This window comes from Eumetopias jubatus, unplaced genomic scaffold (genome assembly GCF_037043125.1).
Source record: "Eumetopias jubatus isolate StellerSeaLion01/CBP00866 unplaced genomic scaffold, mEumJub1_p1.0 scaffold_2, whole genome shotgun sequence".
NCBI classification, from domain to species: domain Eukaryota; kingdom Metazoa; phylum Chordata; class Mammalia; order Carnivora; family Otariidae; genus Eumetopias; species Eumetopias jubatus.
Window position 1 is genome coordinate 80,888,171 of NW_028274808.1, and position 18,883 is coordinate 80,907,053.

At 40.0% G+C, this 18,883-nt stretch overlaps 1 protein-coding gene and 1 long non-coding RNA gene across 8 annotated transcripts in view; one reads left to right on the plus strand and one right to left on the minus strand.

The window, feature by feature from the left end:
* The window catches only part of SLC10A7 (solute carrier family 10 member 7), a 256,149-nt gene that overhangs the window by 209,154 nt on the left and 28,112 nt on the right, over positions 1-18,883 (plus strand). For all 6 annotated transcript variants that reach the window (XM_028125283.2, XM_028125288.2, XM_028125287.2 and 3 more), the window contains 3 exons: positions 6,733-6,898; positions 7,927-7,978; positions 16,556-16,629. In XM_028125283.2, the coding sequence (XP_027981084.1) occupies positions 6,733-6,898; positions 7,927-7,978; positions 16,556-16,629 (292 nt within the window). The remainder of the gene's footprint in view (positions 1-6,732; positions 6,899-7,926; positions 7,979-16,555; positions 16,630-18,883) is intronic.
* On the minus strand, positions 1,837-12,701 carry LOC114225567 (uncharacterized). Of its 2 annotated transcripts, none has more exons than XR_015767771.1 (3): positions 12,613-12,701; positions 11,976-12,069; positions 1,837-2,115 (listed from the first exon to the last, which is right to left on the minus strand). It is a non-coding gene; the product is annotated as an uncharacterized LOC114225567 (long non-coding RNA). The 2 variants fall into 2 exon arrangements; XR_003612597.2 differs by lacking the exon at positions 12,613-12,701 and adding an exon at positions 12,508-12,589.

Below are 18,883 nucleotides of genomic sequence, written 5' to 3' on the forward strand. Positions count from 1 at the left end.
CTCGCCCAGTAGTAAAGTATTACGGTAAATTATAAAATAGTAAAGGTAGTCAAAAAGTAATATAGGTGGTTTTAAAAAATGCTTCCAGTACCAAAGTCCTTTAATGGCTTTTTTCAAAGAGGAAAACGTATTTGCATCTACCTACCCACCTCTTGTGTTCTAGTCTTAGGAATTAATAGTCACAGCCCCGTGTCTCCACCTTTAGAAACCACCTGCCTCCTCTTTTTCTGTACAACCTCACTCCCTTACATCCAGGCGATCACTAAATGCGTCCGGTTCTGCCGCAGAAGTCCTTCACATCTGGCATCTGCGACCTCATCCACACCGCCATAGGGGATGCCACAACTTAGTCATCTCTCGTCTAAATTATTGCACTTCCTGTCTCTCTGCTGTGAGCCTCTTCTAATTCCTAGCCAGTGTATTCACTGCCTCCAGGGGAGCCCTAAGAAAAAGCAAGTGGTGTTCTTCCCCTTAAAAACGACCCCCCCCGCAACTTGCCCATTCCTTGTGTGGCCCACAAAGCCCTTCACAGTCTAGCCCCACCCTGCTGCTTCAATGTCACCTCCCACTATCCCCTTCCTAATGGCACCTCCTGTGCCAGGCCTCATGCGCACCACTCCCTCACCTGGCCACGCCCCTTCACTGCCCCCTGCCTTTCAGCTTGAGGTTTGCGCCTTTCCTGCCAGCAAACTCCTACTCATTCCTTAAGACTCAGTACAAAGATGCCCTCTGGTGTGCAGTCGATCTGCTCTGACTCCCCCGTTCTAGACTAAATGCCAGTTCTTGCATGGTACTTGATTCATAATATTCATCAGGAGCGATTATAATTGATCTGGGATCTTCTGAGAAGGAGAGACAATTAATATATTTAGTAGTTTACTCAAAAGTAGGGTATGAGCTGTATAAAAAGATTGGCTGAAAAAAACTTCAAATTTACCCTCATGGAGCCCCCAGTAGCTATTTTACCCAGATCTGCTGCTTTACTAGAGAGAAACACATAATTGGTCTCATCTTGTTTCAAATTTATGACCCCAAATTTAAAATGTCACTTAACACTTCCCAGAAATCCTACTGTACTTCCTCACAAGATTATTTCACCCTGTCTTGTATGTTGAGGTCTCTTTTACTTACCCTAATACTCTCCCACTTGCCCATTGCACTTGGGTCTCCCCTGACTTTGCTTCTTTTTACTTACCCTAACACTGTCCCACTTGCCCATTGCACTTGGGTCTCCCTGACTTTGCTTCTGTTTTGCAAACATGCCAGCTTTGATCCTGCCTTAAAAACTTTGTACCAGCTGTTCCTTCAGCTTGGAACACCTCACCTTTCACCTTCTCGGAAAGACCTTCCTTACCCCTCCTCCAGTGGCTGCCCAGTAGTCAGTGTCATATCATCCAGTTTAAACCTCTACTTAGGATCATGATCTTCCTCTTGTTGATTTGTTTGTTGTTTTTCCTTTCTATTTATCTTCTTAAATGAGAATATAAGCTCTATGATACCAGGACCTTTTCTGCTCTTTTATGTCTGTATTCATATGTAATCAGTTGACTTACCTAAAATTTGTTATGTGATCTTTGAGGACCTTGTTAGAAGTACTCATATGTACTACTTCAGGGGAAGGAACCCAGGCAAGGTAGTCTCATCTCTCAATTGTAACTAGAGGTGGCACATTATGAAATTAAATATTTCTCTAGATATGTGTGTATATCTTTTAAAAGGGGATTTTATCATTACCTTTTAAATAAACAATGGGAACTAGAAGGAGAAGAAAAAGACCAGGCAGGAAGAGTTGAAAATAGTTTCCTTAATCTTCTAGTCATAATAAAGCTTCATTATTTAATTTTTTACTTATACTTCTGAGAGTTCATTTTATTTTATTTTTCTGTGTTTTCCCCATACAGTTCTTCTTTTTGGTTGGACTCATTATTGACTGACTGCAATGTGATGCAGGGTCTAGTTCGATTTCTGCCACTGCCTGACTGTACACACAACTTCTAGCCCTCACTTGCTTCATTTGTAGAACAATGAGTTTCATATCTTCTAGCTCAAAGATGCTGTGACTGTGTGAGATAAGTCTTTCCATAGATGGTTGAGAGATTGCGTCGTCTGTCAGTTCTAGAAAGAAATAAAACATGTGTTATTGTAATTTTTCTTTTTTTCCTGATAAACCCTTTGATACATCTAAATCCTTGTGATAATTACTTATTTCACGCATTATATTGAGAGATTTATGAATAAATGTTAACAAACTAGAACTTCTACCACCTTTGAAAAACATTTTTTAAAAACAGCGTGCTAAGCCCCACCTTTTTTCTGTAAATTTTTGAGGTTGGCTTTTCATATTAAATAGTCTTCAGCTGAAGCTGAAGATAATGTTATTAATCCTAGCAAGATTTTGCATTTATAAAATTATATTCGATATGAACTATTTTTATTGCTTCACTTGAATTGCTCTGAGAGAAAAGTGGCATTATGCAGTGGGATATCCTGGTAAACAGTGTGTGATAGAAACATCACCAGATCAGGACTTGGAAATAAGAATAGCCATTATTCACCATGTACAGGCCCTGGTTCTAAAGCATTTTATGTTTATCTAATAACTTAATCTTCCCTATGACTACTACTGGATCCACTTTACAGATGAGGCACAGGAAAGTTAAGGATTTGCCCAAGATTACAAAGAAAGAAGCTCCAAAGTCCATACCTTTAACCATGATGCTCTGTTCCCTCAGGAGTAGAGGTCATATTCCTTGCTCATACCCCCACCCCTCCCCAATGACTTTTTAACATTTTATGCCAGTTGTTTGGGCTCTCTGTGCCTTTGTTTTAAACTGTAAACTGAGCAGGATAATATCTGCACACAATTTAAGTAATACTTTAGTAGATGATGGGTGTTTACTGTATCCCCTGTATTTTTACTGTTTATACTTTTTAGGTATTACTTTGAATCTACTCAGTATTTAATAAAAATATTTTTAAAGAAAAGTGTTATATACATTGGATTTGATTTCATATCCCTGGCTATACATTTCAACAGACTTAAAGAAAAAGCAAACACTTTATGAAAAATATATGGATTCAGTGGAATAGAGGATAAAACTTGAAGAAACAATCTAAAGTCACCTTGAAGAAAAACAAATCTTTAAAATTCAGACTTAATATGAAAAATTATCCATCACATATCCCCACTCAAAAATCAATTTATAAATATAAAGACAGAGTAGAAGGGAAAAAAGCAAGAAAATGCCCCAGAAAAAAAATTGGAGAAAACTAAAATGATGGATATTACACTTCTCAGTTATCTCAGTATATAAACATTCCTCACCTAAGACATATTTTCTCAGGTTTCCAGCTTGGAGGTCACACAGTAATTGATATGTGGTTCAGCTTATTAAAAGTACTGGGATTCAAGTCTAAGTTTCCCTTCTAAGCTCTCCTGGTGTTTAATTTAAAATAGAGAAAATCAAAATGAAGAAAGAGCTTCCTGAGGAAGACGTTTTTCCTTCCCACTCCATGGGGAACAGCAAGTCAATGAGGATTTGTCACCTGGTGTTGAATGCCTAACTTTCTGTGAGCTATGAGTGCAAATGAATTAGTATAGATCCCGAAGAAAGCCAAAGCTGGCCACCTTATCAAGATGCTTTTTCCCACCTCATCTTGACTGTCCCCCCCCCCCCCCCGCCGCGCACCAAAGAGGGAATTCTGAGGCGTCTATATCAGGTTGGGTTGCTATCGTCTAGCAAAGGCTTGTTTCCTATAAGGTTATTAAATGTTTCTACAAGGCAAAGAAATTTGGAGAATTTTAAAATGACATAGATTCTTGACAAATGGAGGATGATTGTATCGAAGTGTAAGTGGCTGAACGAAGAGAGGATGGGGTTTCCTGACGTTTATATCCAAAGCGTGTCTTTTTTTTTTTTTTTAAAGATTTTATTTATTTGACAGAGAGAGATACAGTGAGAGAGGGAACACAAGCAGGGGGAAAGCGTATCTTTAAGGCATATCAATGTGACTTCACCCAGTAGTTTATGAAAGATTTTAACACTTTTCTTGCTACACGGTTGCAAAAGCAGCTGCTTTGTGAATTTAATTTTAGAAGCAGATAGAAAAGCTCTAAGGGGCCTGGCAAAGCTATAAAATGGTTTGCTTAGAAAACACAGACAAATATCACTACAAGACTAAAAACAGTGAAAGACGATCTCTTTTCCCCTAGGGTTATTGCTTTGCTTGTGGGTCTGTCCAGTTTCCAACTTTCTAGTTGTTTTCTTTATCAAGATTAAGTATCCAGCATTAACACATTGATGTGTTTAGAAGAAAGACATTTTGGCTAAGAGGATGCAGGACTTAGGAGTCCATGTTTCCTGCCATATTGAAAGAGTCCTTCTATACTCTGAGACTCTGAGTACTTTGTACTGAAGAAAGAGGTAATTAGGTCAACTAAGTCAAATTGCAGCTTATAAAGTAGATTGATTAGATTAGAGATTTGTCTTGGTTTTAAAATGGCTTTGACTTTCAGTTGTACCTCATTCCTATTTATCTGTTTATTTTGTCATTGGGGTCACTGGTGGTAGAAGAAGACACTTCTACTTTGGGAATTGGTATCATACATTCTATAAACTATTGCAGAGAGAGGACTTTTGTGTCTTTAATCATTGTATATTAAAACACGATTGGAGGACAGCATCAATTTCAGTAACTCTGTGTAACTTCCATTTATTTTATTTCCTAAAGGAGTTGAGTTGTATTAAATTTGGGCAACTACTAGTTTTATGCTACCAAACATAATAGATTATGAAATAACCTCTTAAGTGAAGTCTCTCTGTAGCCTTCTAGTAAGCAGTTACTCCCACAGGGACATACCTGAACACGGGGCCATCTGGGTACCTCAAGCACTATTATCCAAAATTCGTGTTTTAATGCATCAGCCCAATAACATTGTGTGGCAGAACTGCTCTTACTTTTCTCTACCTTACTACAGTTTTCTTTTTTTGTTGTTGTTGTTTTTAAATGTCTTTTTTAAAGATTTTATTTATTTATTCATGAGAGACAGAGGGAGAGAGAGAGAGAGAAGCAGAGGGAGAAGCAGGCTCCCAAGGAGCAGGGAGCCCGATGCGGGGCTCGATCCCAGGACCCTGGGATCATGACCTGAGCCGAAGGCAGACGCTTAACCATCTGAGCCGCCCAGGCGCCCCTTACTACAGTTTTCTTAAGTAATCTCTGTGCCCAGTGTGGGGCTTGAACCCATAACCCTGAGGTCAAGAGTCCCATGCTCTACCGACTGAGCCAGGCAGGCGTCTCTATCCCTTAGTTCATTTTAACCTTAAAGAAAGAAGTGAATAAAATAAATTACTATGATGTGGGATCACATCTACAAAAAGAAAAACCGTAAGTTTTTTTTTTTTTATAAATCCAGCTGTAATTTTAATTACAAGATCTTTTTTTTTTTAAATATTTAACCACTGTTTGTCTACATATATAAAAAACACTGTTTCTCTTTCATTCCCAGCCCACCCAGCCTTCAAGGTGTTATTCCTGTACTTTGTACCAACTGGTCAGCTTTCTGCCAGTATTTCCTTTATTAATACTAGAGTTTCACTTGCCGAGTCCTTGAGAATGGATGAAGTTGATCTAATAGCCATTTGTTCAGAGGTTCTCTTGAGAGCAGTTCACTTTGTTCTTGAGTATCTGTGAAGGTATGCTCCATTGCGAATTAAACCTTTTTAGCCACAGAGTAGAAGATGACAGAACCCCATCAGCCTTGTCAGGAGAAGTTCCCTGACCTCATTATTGCTAATGGATCATGGTAATTCAGCCTGTTGTGAAATCTCATGTTCAATTATGCAGGATAATGAGTGACTCGAAACTTAATATGTCTCAACCGTAGTCCTTATTACAGGGTTTGTTCAGCTTCTTTCAAAAGTGTAAGGTTTTAAGTAGAGTGGTTCACTTTTATATCCAAGCAAAAGTTATCACCAAAACCAACCTGTCCTGATTTTAAATATCTGATTTGATTTTTAAAGAAGAGAGGACTGCTGTGTAACTTTATTCACTCATCCTTTTGTAGGAGGGTTAGGACAGGTTTATTCATTTTTAAGTGTTAATTCTGGAATTCTAAAAGCATGCAAATGGCATTTATCTTTGGATTCACAAAAACTCTAGATATTCAGAGTTTGAATTATTTAAACTCCCACAACACATGCACTTTTGCTTTTCAAGCATGAGTTATAATTTAATTAAAAACTTCTGGTGCTTTGCTTGCATTTTAAATATTGATATGTTCCATGGATCACTTTCGATTATCTACTGTCTTGAAATTCTTGAAGATGGCAGATTTTTAAGATTCCCAAAGTTGCACTTGGAATTGTCTGTTGAGGCAAAGGGGACTGTGATAATTACACACATCCATTAGGATCAGCAGAGGAGATAAACTTTGGGGAGGCTTAATGGGCATGTCTCAGTGACAGCTAGCAAAGAGCATTTGGCATGATTAGGGATGGATTTGAATGCAGTTGAAAATACACTCTCATTATGGACACCAGTGGAAGTTAACTACAAATGTTAAATCCCCCAGAAGAAGAGTGGTGTGGCAGGGAAGCTTTGAAATCCACTGGGGCCTTCATCCAAATTATTCTCTTTCCTTTATGTCTTTCTGCTGTCAGAATCACTTTGCAATGCCCAACTCAACTCCCTACATCTTCGAAAAGAGGCAACCTGTTGATCTCTGTATTTCAGATTGTCCGAAGATACATCAAGGATTGGCTTGAAAGAAAGAAACCGCCTTTTGGTGCTGTCAGCAGCAGTGTGCTCCTCATGATCATCTACACCACCTTCTGCGACACGTTCTCTAACCCAAACATTGACCTGGATACGTTCAGCCTTATTCTCATCCTGTTCATGAGTAAGTGGGAAGAGGGGACCTTCTTGCTGTCCCCTCAGTCTCCTCAGGAGCAAAGCATAGCAATTTGTGTCCCCTAAATTCATTTCGAATGTTAATTTGATTAGAAAAGAATACTGAGCTTCATCTTATATGTGCTCAGTGACTTTATCATGTGTGTCTGTTCTTGAAGAAGACGTCAGTTATGTATTTATGATTTAATGTCTTTTGTTTTTTATGTTTGATTTATAATAGTTGATGCCAGATGAAAGAAGCCATGGGATCTGTCACATTCGAATGTTAGATTGAGCACTTTTTTGCCAGTTTATTTTACTATAACTTTGAGCTAATCTTACCCTTTATTGTGAGTTAAAAGTAGGATTTATTTACTAAATACCGTCATTTTCTAAGTATAATACTTGACCGAATTAGTTAAAATGTGGATATTTACATCATCTTTTCTATTAAAATACACCCACGGTAGTATCATTTCATTTTAAGAAGTGGCAAACTCTGAGGTGCAAGGAAACTGCAAGGATCAAATATCAGCCTTTTATTCTGTTTATCCCGTAATACCAACGACAACTTCGTAATTATAATATATTATATATTATATATATAATAAAAATATAATATAATATATAATTATAATTATATAATTATAATATTTTTATAAAAATAAAATCTTTTGTTATTAAAATCAACATGAGTTATTCCAAAATATATATTCGATGCTACTGCAGTTATGCTATTTGCTGTAAGTACTCCTAGCATAAACCAGCTCTTTCTAAATTGAACAAATTAAATAACCAAGTCTCAAATCAAGGAGGGTCTTAGATTTGCAGAGTAGTAGACATCATACATGATGCCTGGGGATATCTTCCATAAGGACAAGTTGAGTCCCACTAACTTCAGTGATTCTGTTGGTTTAGCAATGTGTGTGTGTATTTCTCCCTGCGTTCCCATAAGTTGAAGATAGAACTAAGCATGCCAGTAACTACGCTACAGATATTTTTATACCTCTAATTTAGATTCAATCTTTTTTCTTTCAGTATTCTCTATTCAGCTGAGTTTTATGCTCTTAACCTTCCTCTTTTCAACAAGGTAAGTGGTACGGTGGCTCTTATCTTATGGTTGTTAGCTTTCTAAATGACAAATCGTGCTATGTACTTGGCTTCTGTGCCACTCTGCTATTCTAGTGTGTCTCCGGTCTCCTGACCATTCCATCTTGCTCCTGCCACCCTCAGGTTGTAGACATTCCCAAAGGGTTTGTCCGTGGCCCTTGTGTCATCTGCTCACATCACATGCTTAGGTGGCCTCCTCCATTCTGCTGGCTCGAGCTGTGAGCTTCCTGCTGATGATTTTCAAGCCTAGACCTTCCATTCCAATGTTTCTCCTGAGTCCCAGCACTATTTATCACTAACTATTTAGATATCTTCACCTGTCTTAAGAAGACCTCAGTCTCAAGATGGAATTAAATTTTTTCCCCAGTACTTCCTCTTTCTCTCTCGTTTCTTTATTGTTAATGGAATCACCATCCACATGGTTACTTAGACTGGAATCCTTTGCATCATTATTTTTAAAATGTCTTGGTCCTACCTCTGCGTCCTTTTTGTGCTCCCAAAGCCACTTACCTAATTCAGGCTCTTGTTGCCTCGTTTCTCCCTGGGCTGTTGCAGTGGATATCCTACAAGTATCTTCATTTCTAAAATGAATTTTTCTTACGCATTTCATACTGCTTCCAATAACTCAAAGTTCTCATAATAGTCCCTTATCACAATAGCTTCCTAATAGCTCTTATCAGAGATCTTCAAGGGTTCCTGTAGAATGCAGTTCATTTGGGGGGGCTAAGTGAACCGCAGCATTCATGCTGTCTAAGCTTTAGATTGAGGGGAAAATCTTTGCCGTTCCCTGGAGGAACCTCATGCATTCTCATTTCTGTTCCTTGCTTAGGCTAGCCTCATTAAATTGGTCTCTGTGCCCTGGTTCCTCTTCCCTGTTCGTAAAGGCTCACCTCTAATGCAGCTTCTTCCACCAGTGTTGTACATTCAACCGATATTACTTAACTTCGGTATGAGGAAGTTACCACAGTGAGGACCACAAAGGAGAGATGATTCTGACCTTGCATGAGTTTGTAGCCTAGATATATGTGTGATTACTAACTGTCCTCTCAGTGGACAGTGAGCCAACCAGTAGTCAATTCAAAGGAAAAAGCACTTCCAGAGAGAGTGGTAGAGCAAGGCTTCATGGAAGAGATGGGATTTGGCATGAGTTATAAAGAATGGCTAATTATTTCAGCAGACCAGCAAACCGAGATGCAGAGGGGAGCTTCTTGGTGGGGAAAAAAACCAATAATGCAAATGTGGGACACACACACACACACACACACACACACAGTGGGACAATAGGAGCAGAAAAAGATTAAAAAATAGTAACAGTAACTAGAAAGGCAGGCTTAGGCCAGATTGCCAGGTGATGGCAGTGAGTTGCCACAAGGGAAAAGGCCCAGGGTTTTTGTTTCAGTTTTTGTTTTTGTTTGAAGAGAGAGTGTGCACAAGCACTCGCGAGCAGGTGGGGGGGGTGGGGGGGAGGGACAGGGAGAGAGAGAATCTGAAGCAGGCTCCACGCTAAGCCCAGAACCTGACGCAGCGCTGGATCTCAGGACCTCGAGATCATGACCTGCGCTAAAACCAGGGGTCGGACGCTTGACCGACTGCGCCACGCAGCCGGCCTGACCCGGGTTGTTTTTGAGATCGAAACAATGGCAGAGCAGTAGCTTGTTCTGGCCTCATGTTCGGCACTTGGCCCTTACAGCACTTGGCATAGCATGAGGCTGATTGTCAGCAGTCAATAGAAATTTATTGATTGGTGTAATCTGAACCATTTTCCCTAGCTTGTGGTTGTAATTTATAAAGAGGGAAGCCCAGAGCCATTAAGACACTGAGAAAATGTGACTTAAATGGGTAGTGTAGGAGTCGGGGCTATTTTAAAGTTCTTTTTGTAAATGGTTTGTTACATCGCCCTAGAAAAGATGTTTGCCTTTCACCGGCTGTTTGTGTGCTGGTCCGTGGGGCAGAAGTCCTATCAGAGCCACTCCTCCTATCCTGTCAGACTGGGTAGGATGCAGATGTCCGGTCAGTGACTGAAAACGTGCTGAAAAGCACAGAATGGCCGCCGCTGGAATGGCTGAAGGAGGGATGGGGCTGGGATGGTGTCACAACTGGTTGAATTAAAAGTGAGAATTTTCAGTGTGCAGTAGACTGGATTTGCAGAAGGCCTTGAGATCTTAAGACCCTTTTATTCGATGAAGTTCTCTTGCATTTTGAACTTGCTCAACCGACGGTCAGACCTGCACATTCTTTGATAAACAGCAGAATAGGGAGTGGCTGTAATCATGCCCCTCCCAAAATGTTCCGTTAAAAATCATGGCTTTTTCAATTGAACAAAATTCAGAAGATGGTTGTTTGTTTTGTTTTTTTCACTATGAGAGACCTCATTTGTGCCTAACTAAGGGTTTTATTGGAGCAATAAAAGATACCAACGTTTATGGAGCCCTGCTCTGTGGCAGGCACTGTGCTAGGGACTACATGTATGTTCTTTCATGAAAGTCTGACAGCAAAGACTATGATACGATACATTTTTGTTGCTATTTTGCTGATGAGGACCTGTACTTAGAGTAGTTTAGTTTAATAGCTTGCCTAAAATCAGATTTTAGTAGTTTAATAACAGATGGCAAAGAGTACGTGTGGAATTGAAATCCATTTCCATTTGACATTTGCCCACACTTTTTCCACTGCACTAAACTGCTTCAGTAAACTACTTTTAAAATTCCTAAGTGCTTGTTTTGGTTAGGGAATCTGTAGAGAGTATTTAACTGGATTCTTGAAGTTCACTCACACAAACAAATTAGTCAAAGACACCAAGAGTGTGAACTAGGACTCATTGGTTTATACTCTGCTGAGTTTCATTTTCTCTTCCTATTTTTTGTTTCTTTCTACTTGAAATTAGTGAAATTGGCCTGTGGTTTGTTTCTCATCTTTTTCTTACCGATTCATTAAATCTAAAACCCGTCCAGATATCAAGAGACAAAAATCTCAGCATGGAAATCCGTCTCTCTTTTTTTGTACAGTATGCCACTGACCCCTGATGATGGAAGTTTAGCATAAACCAGGAGAGACCCAGCTGAGAAAATCCAGCTTTCCTACAACACTCCTCTTACCTGGTTAACATTTCTTAGATTTACTGACCTGACAATGTTAGCTTTCTAGTGTCTGGCATGTGAACTACTACTTTGAGTATTTAAAATACATTTTAGAGTTACTACTCTGTGTTCTTATGTGTCGACCGAATAATGTCAGGGCTAAAAATTCCAATTCTAGAGTCAGACAGACATGAGTTTCAATCCTACTTAATAACTGTGACTTTTGTCACTCCTCATTTATAAAATGGGGATAGTAGTAGGACCTACCTCATAGAGTCATTTGATGAATTGAATAATATGCACAGAAAGTCCTCATCACAACACCTAGCGTATACTAAGTGCTCAGTAAATGTTAGCAACTGTCAAATATTCATTATACCAAAACAGTGTATCTATATTATTGCACAAACTAATGATGGAAGAGAAGAAATTAGCATTTCTAGCTTTGTAGTACATTCTCTTTGATGTTGCACTGTCACAGATGCTAGGAGACAAGAGTTGATTCATCAAACCAAGAGTCAGCTGTCCAGAGTACCCTGTCCACAGTCTGCAACCTGGGGAAGCTGTCAGAGTTAAAATAAAATGTTGAAAAGGTTAAGAAAAAGAAAGTAGTAATTGTGAGCCTTTAAAAAATACATAAGACAGTTTGGAAAGCTGATAACTAGAGTAATAGAAACCCAGAATATCACTGGAGTGACAAAAGAAACTATTGAGAAAGAAAAAAAAAGAAGAAAACAAATGTTGAATATTTGTATAGGTGTTTTCATCCCTGTCTCAGTACATTTTTAATCGGATGTCTCAATCGGCTGCTCACTGTAGCCCCGGGAGGGAAGGAGGTGTGGGAGGGAGCGAGGGAGGGAGGGGAAGAAGGCAGGTATTAGTATTAATGGTAAGTCTTACCATTTCAGACAGGAGGCAACTAAGCCACAGAGCTCTGGGTAACTTGTTTAATGGCACACAGCTAATGACAGATGAGGGCTTCTCCTAAAATTAACTAAAGACAAAACACAGGTACAGAGGTTAACAAAAGAAAGTATTTCACATGGAAGTTTCCTCCTTTAAAAACAGTGGGCTTAGGTGGAACTCTCTCAGAGGACCTTTTCTGCTCCACATTCTGTGATTCTACTAGTAAAACCTTCTGACATGTTTTCCTTTGTGAATACTGCAGAGAAAGGCAAGATAAATATTATGTGGAAAACACTGATTGAAAGCTTTGTAAAAGAGCATAAAAAGACCAGTTGGGAAGAAAAGGAAATAAACATCTCAAGGGGAGCCAAAGTGATCAAAAGAATTATAAAAACAGGATAAAAAGGAAGTCAATATTAAAAAGAGATAAGGTAGAGTTAGAAAATAAATAGTAATGTGATTCCTTTCAAGAGCATGAACAGACATAATAGAGATGTTAATCACTGAAAATAATTATAGTCATTACCACTTAAATATAATGCACAGGATGCTTCCTTTTTCTGGGTGTTGTCATGACTTTCTGCCCTTAGGCCGCTGCTTGACAGAGCGTGGCTGAAGGAAGGTTACTTACCAAGGTAGCGGCTCTCATCCACTAAAGTGTGTGGTGGTGTTTTGGTTTTGGTTTTGGTTTTGGTTTTCTTAATTTCCTTCTCAGAAAGTAGGCTTGTCTCCAGTTCAGGGCAGCCTACTTACTGGCGGCGGCGTGTGACTTGAGAGAAGTTGTTTACCCTTGTTGTGCTTCAAGTTCCCTTTTCAGAAAAAGCAAGCAATAGTAGTACCCTGGGGCTTATAAGGCTGTTCCAAGAAGAAGGAAATACTGGGAGTAGAGTGCTTAGAAGAATGCTCAGTGTTTCCCGCTGTGGTGATTCATCAGCACCATCCTCCTCCTCGTGAACGGAGGCCTCGGTGAGCATTTGCTCTATTGGCTTTCCCCATGGCCCGGGTTATGGAGCAGTCTGTTTCTCTACAGATGGAATATTTAGGGAGAATATTGTTTTAACCTTTAATGGTCCATTTTTATGTGCTGACACTCCCTCCCCACTGACGGACCCTGTGTCAGTAGAACCATAGGGCAGCGTTCCAACTCAGATCGGGCTGGAAACTTGCCCGCTCAGGCCTAGCTTCAGCCACCTTACCTGAAACAGGACAAGGAAGCAGAGCCGGCAGATACCCTTCTTAGCCACACTGTAAGTGCTGCTCTGACCCATGACAGCCAAGGCCAGAGTAAATCAGAGCCTTCTCGGCCAGAGAGATTTTGACACACTGGAAATGTGCTACAGCCTGGAAAAGAGCAAGGTATCAAGCAGAACAAAGTTCACTAAAGGAGAAGTGTGTTGCCGGACTGTGGTGGAAAAAAAATGAACTGCATAATCCAGATGCAGCAACAATGGGTTATAAACAAGGGCAGCAAAAGACTACAGAGGCCTTTGTAGCGTCACCAACACCACAAGCACGGCTGGAGAACAGCCTCAACCTAGGCCAGTTTGTGATGCCACGTGCTCTGCAAGCGCAGGTGGGCCTTCATTCCTGTAGAAGGGGTTTATTCACTGTGAATTGACTCTGTTTCCTACTCCCAGTCTGCCTCTTTCAAGTTTTCCTAATCTCTTAGGTTCCCAGGCCTCAGCATTACCTCCAGCTCTGTGGATGAGTGAAGTGCCTCATGCTTTACAAAGAAAGTAAAATCTCTGACATAAATTGCCTCTCCTTTCCCATTCTCTACCTGAGAATTTTCCGTATTTTTCACTCACCCTGTCTTCTTTTGTGTCTAGTTCACGGACTAGAAAATAAGCCCTGTCAGGCTAATCCCACAGCCCGGGCCTCTCTGACCTCTCTAAGGACCTGGTTTCATCAGTTGTTTCTACAACTGGGTCTTCACACTCTCTGCATGGTCACATTCAGATTCCCATGAACTTTTTCTTCTCTTTACCAGAGTTCTTGAAAAAACGGTACCCTCTCATTAATACAAATTCCATTCGCTCCTTGGCCTCCTCCTCAGGCCCCATTGGGCCTCCCCTTCCCTTCCCTATTTCCATTAATGCCCTAGTGCGGCTCTTAATGCTATGTGCCCGAAGCTTCTCGTTTCTCTTTCATTCTTCCTCCTCTGTCAAAGTAACAGTAACAATAAAAAGATCAGCTAGCTTGTGTTAAACACTTGCAATGTGCCAAATTCTTAACAAACAATGCTATTTATCCTCACAATGGCCCCTAAGAGGCCAGCAGTATATACTATCCCCATTTTCTATGTAAGCAAAAGGATGGTCTGGATTGAAATTCAGGTGGGTCTTCCCCCAAAGCCTGTGCTCTTAAGCTGCTGGGAGGGAATATTTCACAGAGGTCAACATTTGGCAAGTTCTTTTAATTCTGTCTTCATGTCTCTTACCAGCATCCCTGCCCTCACTGTGATTTTTCAAGCCCTGGCAGCTTTCTGCTTCCTGCCCAGCCTCATCATCACCAGTCTTTCTTAAACTGCACTGGGTGGTTATTCCTCCCAACCTCCTTAGCCCATCTTGTCACGTCCACACTCCTGGTCACAAACCAGCGTCCCTGCACTCAAGTCAGCCTGAAGAGTCTTCTCTTTGCCAACTGCCCCCTACACCCCCAGATACCAGTCTCATTGCCCCTTACCTGAAATACACACCCACCCACGTCTAAACCTGTCCTTTAAAGCCAGCTCGATGGTTATTTCCTTCAAGAACATTCTCTGTGTGCTCCATTATGATCCTGCATTCCTTACCAAGCTTGAGATAATGCTTTTCTTTGGTGCCATAACCCTCCCAACCCCCTTTTTTTCTGTCTTTTTCAATCTCCCTCATACACACACACACACACACACACACACACACACACACACACACACAATGAACAAAGGGATCAAGGAATATGTCAGCCGTGTAGTTCAGTGTTTAAAAGGAAAAATGATATCACAATATAAATATGATGATAAAATGTGGGAACAGTAAGGCAATCTTATTATACTCAAGCGATACATATCCATGAGAATCCTCCCTTGAGGTGAGACACCAAAAACTGTTTGGGAAGTTGTTATCCAAAAAGAGCAGGAGGTTAAGACTGGTTAGGAAGCATGAGCACACATGAGTTTTCAGAGGAGAGAAGACCAAAGGGCAATTTTCATATTCTCTTAACACGGGGATGAGGAGGAGGAGGAGGCCCTTCTCCCCTCCAGTGAATATATAACAAAGAAAACAGGATGTGTGGATCTATTTAGGGAAGATTTTTCTCCCAGTGAAAGTTATAGTGAGGATGAGGTTACTAAGGAAAGCGGTGGGATCACTTTCTTTAGAGATCCTTAAAAATTGGATTGATTGTTATATCCACAACTATACATAAAGAGTCAGGTTCTGGCGTGTTTTCCATTTGCTAACTCAGGGCAGGGAATGAATAGACTCACTGTAACTTCAAATCCTGATTCTGTAGGAAGAAATAGTTTCTAACATATCAAGCACACTAACAACAACAACATTTCTAATCCTTTTGGCTCCTGGTTCTCTAAATCTTTATGTCCTAAAATAGAAAATCTGAATATGAAATTCACCAGTACTGACCCCCATGGCACTTAATGGGTTTTAGCTAAGTGAGTTTTTTTTTAATGCTTAACATATTGGATATAACATAGGGATATTGTATCGCTTACCTTATGGAATAGTTCTCTTCAAATGTACAGAACTTAGAGGAGTATCTGATACATAGTAAGAGGTCAAGGAACGAAAACTTGTTATTTTTACTGAAACATGTGATGTTAAATCTTTGTTCATACCATGTATTCCTCTAGAGGGTGTGTTTGCTGCCAGAAAGGTCGGCTGCTTCTTGAGGGAAGCAATTATGGAGATACATTAACTCTTTCAAGCCACTGGAATTAATATCAAGTGATAGCCTAGTTAACTTCGCTAACACAGGTCCCCCACTGCATGATTTTCACAAAGCCAGAGACCTCACCACACATTTTTTTAGAAGAACTTTATTTTTAATAACCAATAACTAGATACAGTGCCGCTGTCCTTCCATAGGTGAATGGTTAAACAAATTATGATACATACATATCACGGAATACTATTTAGCAATAAAAGTAACAGACTATTGATACACACAGCACCTTGGAGTTATGTCTAGGGAACAATGCTGAGGGAAAAAAGCCGATCCCAAAAGGTTACCTACCGTATCATTCCACACACAGAACATTTTGGAATGAAAAATTTTTTGAACAGCTTGGTGGTTGCCAGAGGTTAGGAATGGGGGATAGGGAGAGGAGCATGGGGAAGTGGGGAGAAGTGGTGTCCCTCACACATTTTTAAGACATTTTCTTCATGGATAAATGACTCGGGAATGATTCTCCAAAAAGAAATTCAGACACTTCTCTACATTTGGGCATAGAATTACTTCTGTCACCAGGATTGATCAAAAGGATGTTAACATGAAGGTAGGTACTACATTTGATTTAGGATGTGTTAAGTAGGCTTTTTATACAAGTATTTGTAAAACACTCTTTTTGCCCCTAGGAATAATTCGGGTTTCACACCAGCGGACACTGTGGCTATCATTTTCTGTTCTACACACAAATCCCTCACACTGGGTAAGTGATTTGCAGAGTTAAAGACCAGCTTCATATTATCTTCAGACAGTTACATCTTATGATTTTGAAATTTAAGCAACTCTTCAAATTAAATGGAATGGAGTATTGTCCACTCCGTTAGATAAAGAACGAAAGCAAGGTGAGAATGGGGCATTCCTTTTAAATACCATTATTTTATGAGAATCACAAACATAATTACAAATTAAGCTAAATCCTACACTGTTAAATTTAGGCCTTCAAAAGTTGGTTCAACCAAAGGGTTTCAATGTAGAATGTGAACATTAAAAGCCGGGGGGGGGGGGTGGCAGGGATGGAGAAGGGTGGAGAACTTCTAAAAAGGAATGGGCAAAAACTTGGCTTTGGGAGGCTGTAGAGTTGCCTCTGGAAAATGTTAACTTATTTTTTGGAAGCTTGGAGCAAGGTAGAGATATTGTTAACTCTAATCTGATACTGACATTAAAGTTCATTTCAGAATATTATTTCTATAAAGAAACACAATGTAGTTATCATTAATTTAATCTGATTAGCACCTAAAGTGAAATATGTGTTTATTTAATAGACTAAAGTAGATCAAGAAGAAAATTGCTGTTTTCTACTAAGCTTTATCCATTGTAGTGGCATTATCCTAATAACCTGTCCGGGAATCTGAATCCATGCTTTTAGTCATTAAAAGTCATTAAGTAATCAGGAACTTCTTGAAATATACATCATTCACAAACTCCTTGATGTAGTTGTCACATTGTGGTAAAAACTCGCATTAAAATTTTCTTTACATTTTGTCATGAGACTTACTTAAGAGAGTGAAAAATCATGACATTGCTCTGTCTAGTCATGTTAAAGAAGTTCAGTCTGTAAGCTAAAAAACAAAGACATTTCATAATGTTTTTACTAACCCCAAGCATATTTGTTTAGATAGAATCTATTGTCAGTCTTGCCAAGTTTGGAAAATGATTTTGAAATTGGACAGACTCTTTAAGGAGCACTTGCTATCTAGGGCTTCAGCTTATTTGAATAAACAACATACAGTTGACCCTTGAATAATGCAGGTTGGGGCTTAGGGGAACCACCCCCCTGCATAGTCAAAAATCCATATATAACTTTTGACTCCCCAAAAACTTAGCTACCAATAGCCTACTATTGATGAGAGGCCTTACTGGTAACAGTCAACCAACACATATTTTGTATGTTGTATGTATGTACTGTGTTCTTACAATAAAATCAGTTAGAGAAAAGAAAATGTTATTCAGAAAATCGTAAGGAAGGGCGCCTGGGTGGCTCAGTCGTTAAGCGTCTGCCTTCGGCTCAGGTCATGATCCCAGGGTCCTGGGATCGAGTCCCACATCGGGCTCCCTGCTCTGCGGGGAGCCTGCTTCTCCCTCTCCCACTCCCGCTGCTTGTGTTCCTGCTCTCGCTGTCTCTCTCTCTGTCAAATGAATAAATAAAATCTTTAAAAAAAAAAAAAGAAAATCATAAGGAAGAGAAAATAGATTTACAGCCCTGTACCGTGTTTATCGAAAAAAAGATCCACATATGAGTGGACCCATGTGGTTCAAACCCATGTTGTTCAAGGGTTAACTGTATTGAATGTCTGTACCTTGCAGTATTTCTGTTAGGCTTTCTTCATAATATCATTGAATCGAAGTTGAGAGAGCTTTGGAAGCCACATTCCAATCCTGACTTTGTGACTCTGGACAAATCACTTAACCTCCCTGACCCTTAGCTTTCTCATCTGTAAAATGGGGTAGCATAATCCCCACTTTATAAAGTTTATTAAGATTAAAGATAAAATGTGTTAAGTACCCAGCACAGTACTTGTGCATAATAGGTAGTCAGTACCCGGCAGAATGTATACAATCATTGCACTGTGTGTAGACTGATAGGGACTAAATTCTATAGCCCGCCTAGCTGTTGTTATTAGTTATCAGTAACTCTATTAGTTACGACTATGTTACCGTTTCCAGGATTCCGGTCCCCTGACCCCTTGTCCTCTAGATTTTCATGTAATAGGTGTGGTTTAATTTTTGACTTCAAAGAAATCATCTTGCACTACCTGCCCCCCCCGCACCCCCGTGCTGTTGCTGTGCTGTAATGTCTAGTGCTCCAGGTCTCCTAAAAGCTAAGGCCCTCTTATAAAGGTAGGGGGTCCAGAGGCAAGAGCTGCCAGGTGCCTCAGGTGTCCAGAGCCAGAGATCAAATGAGCCCATGACCTAAGATGCAATGGGCTTTTAAATCCCAGACACTCCCAGGGGTTTGC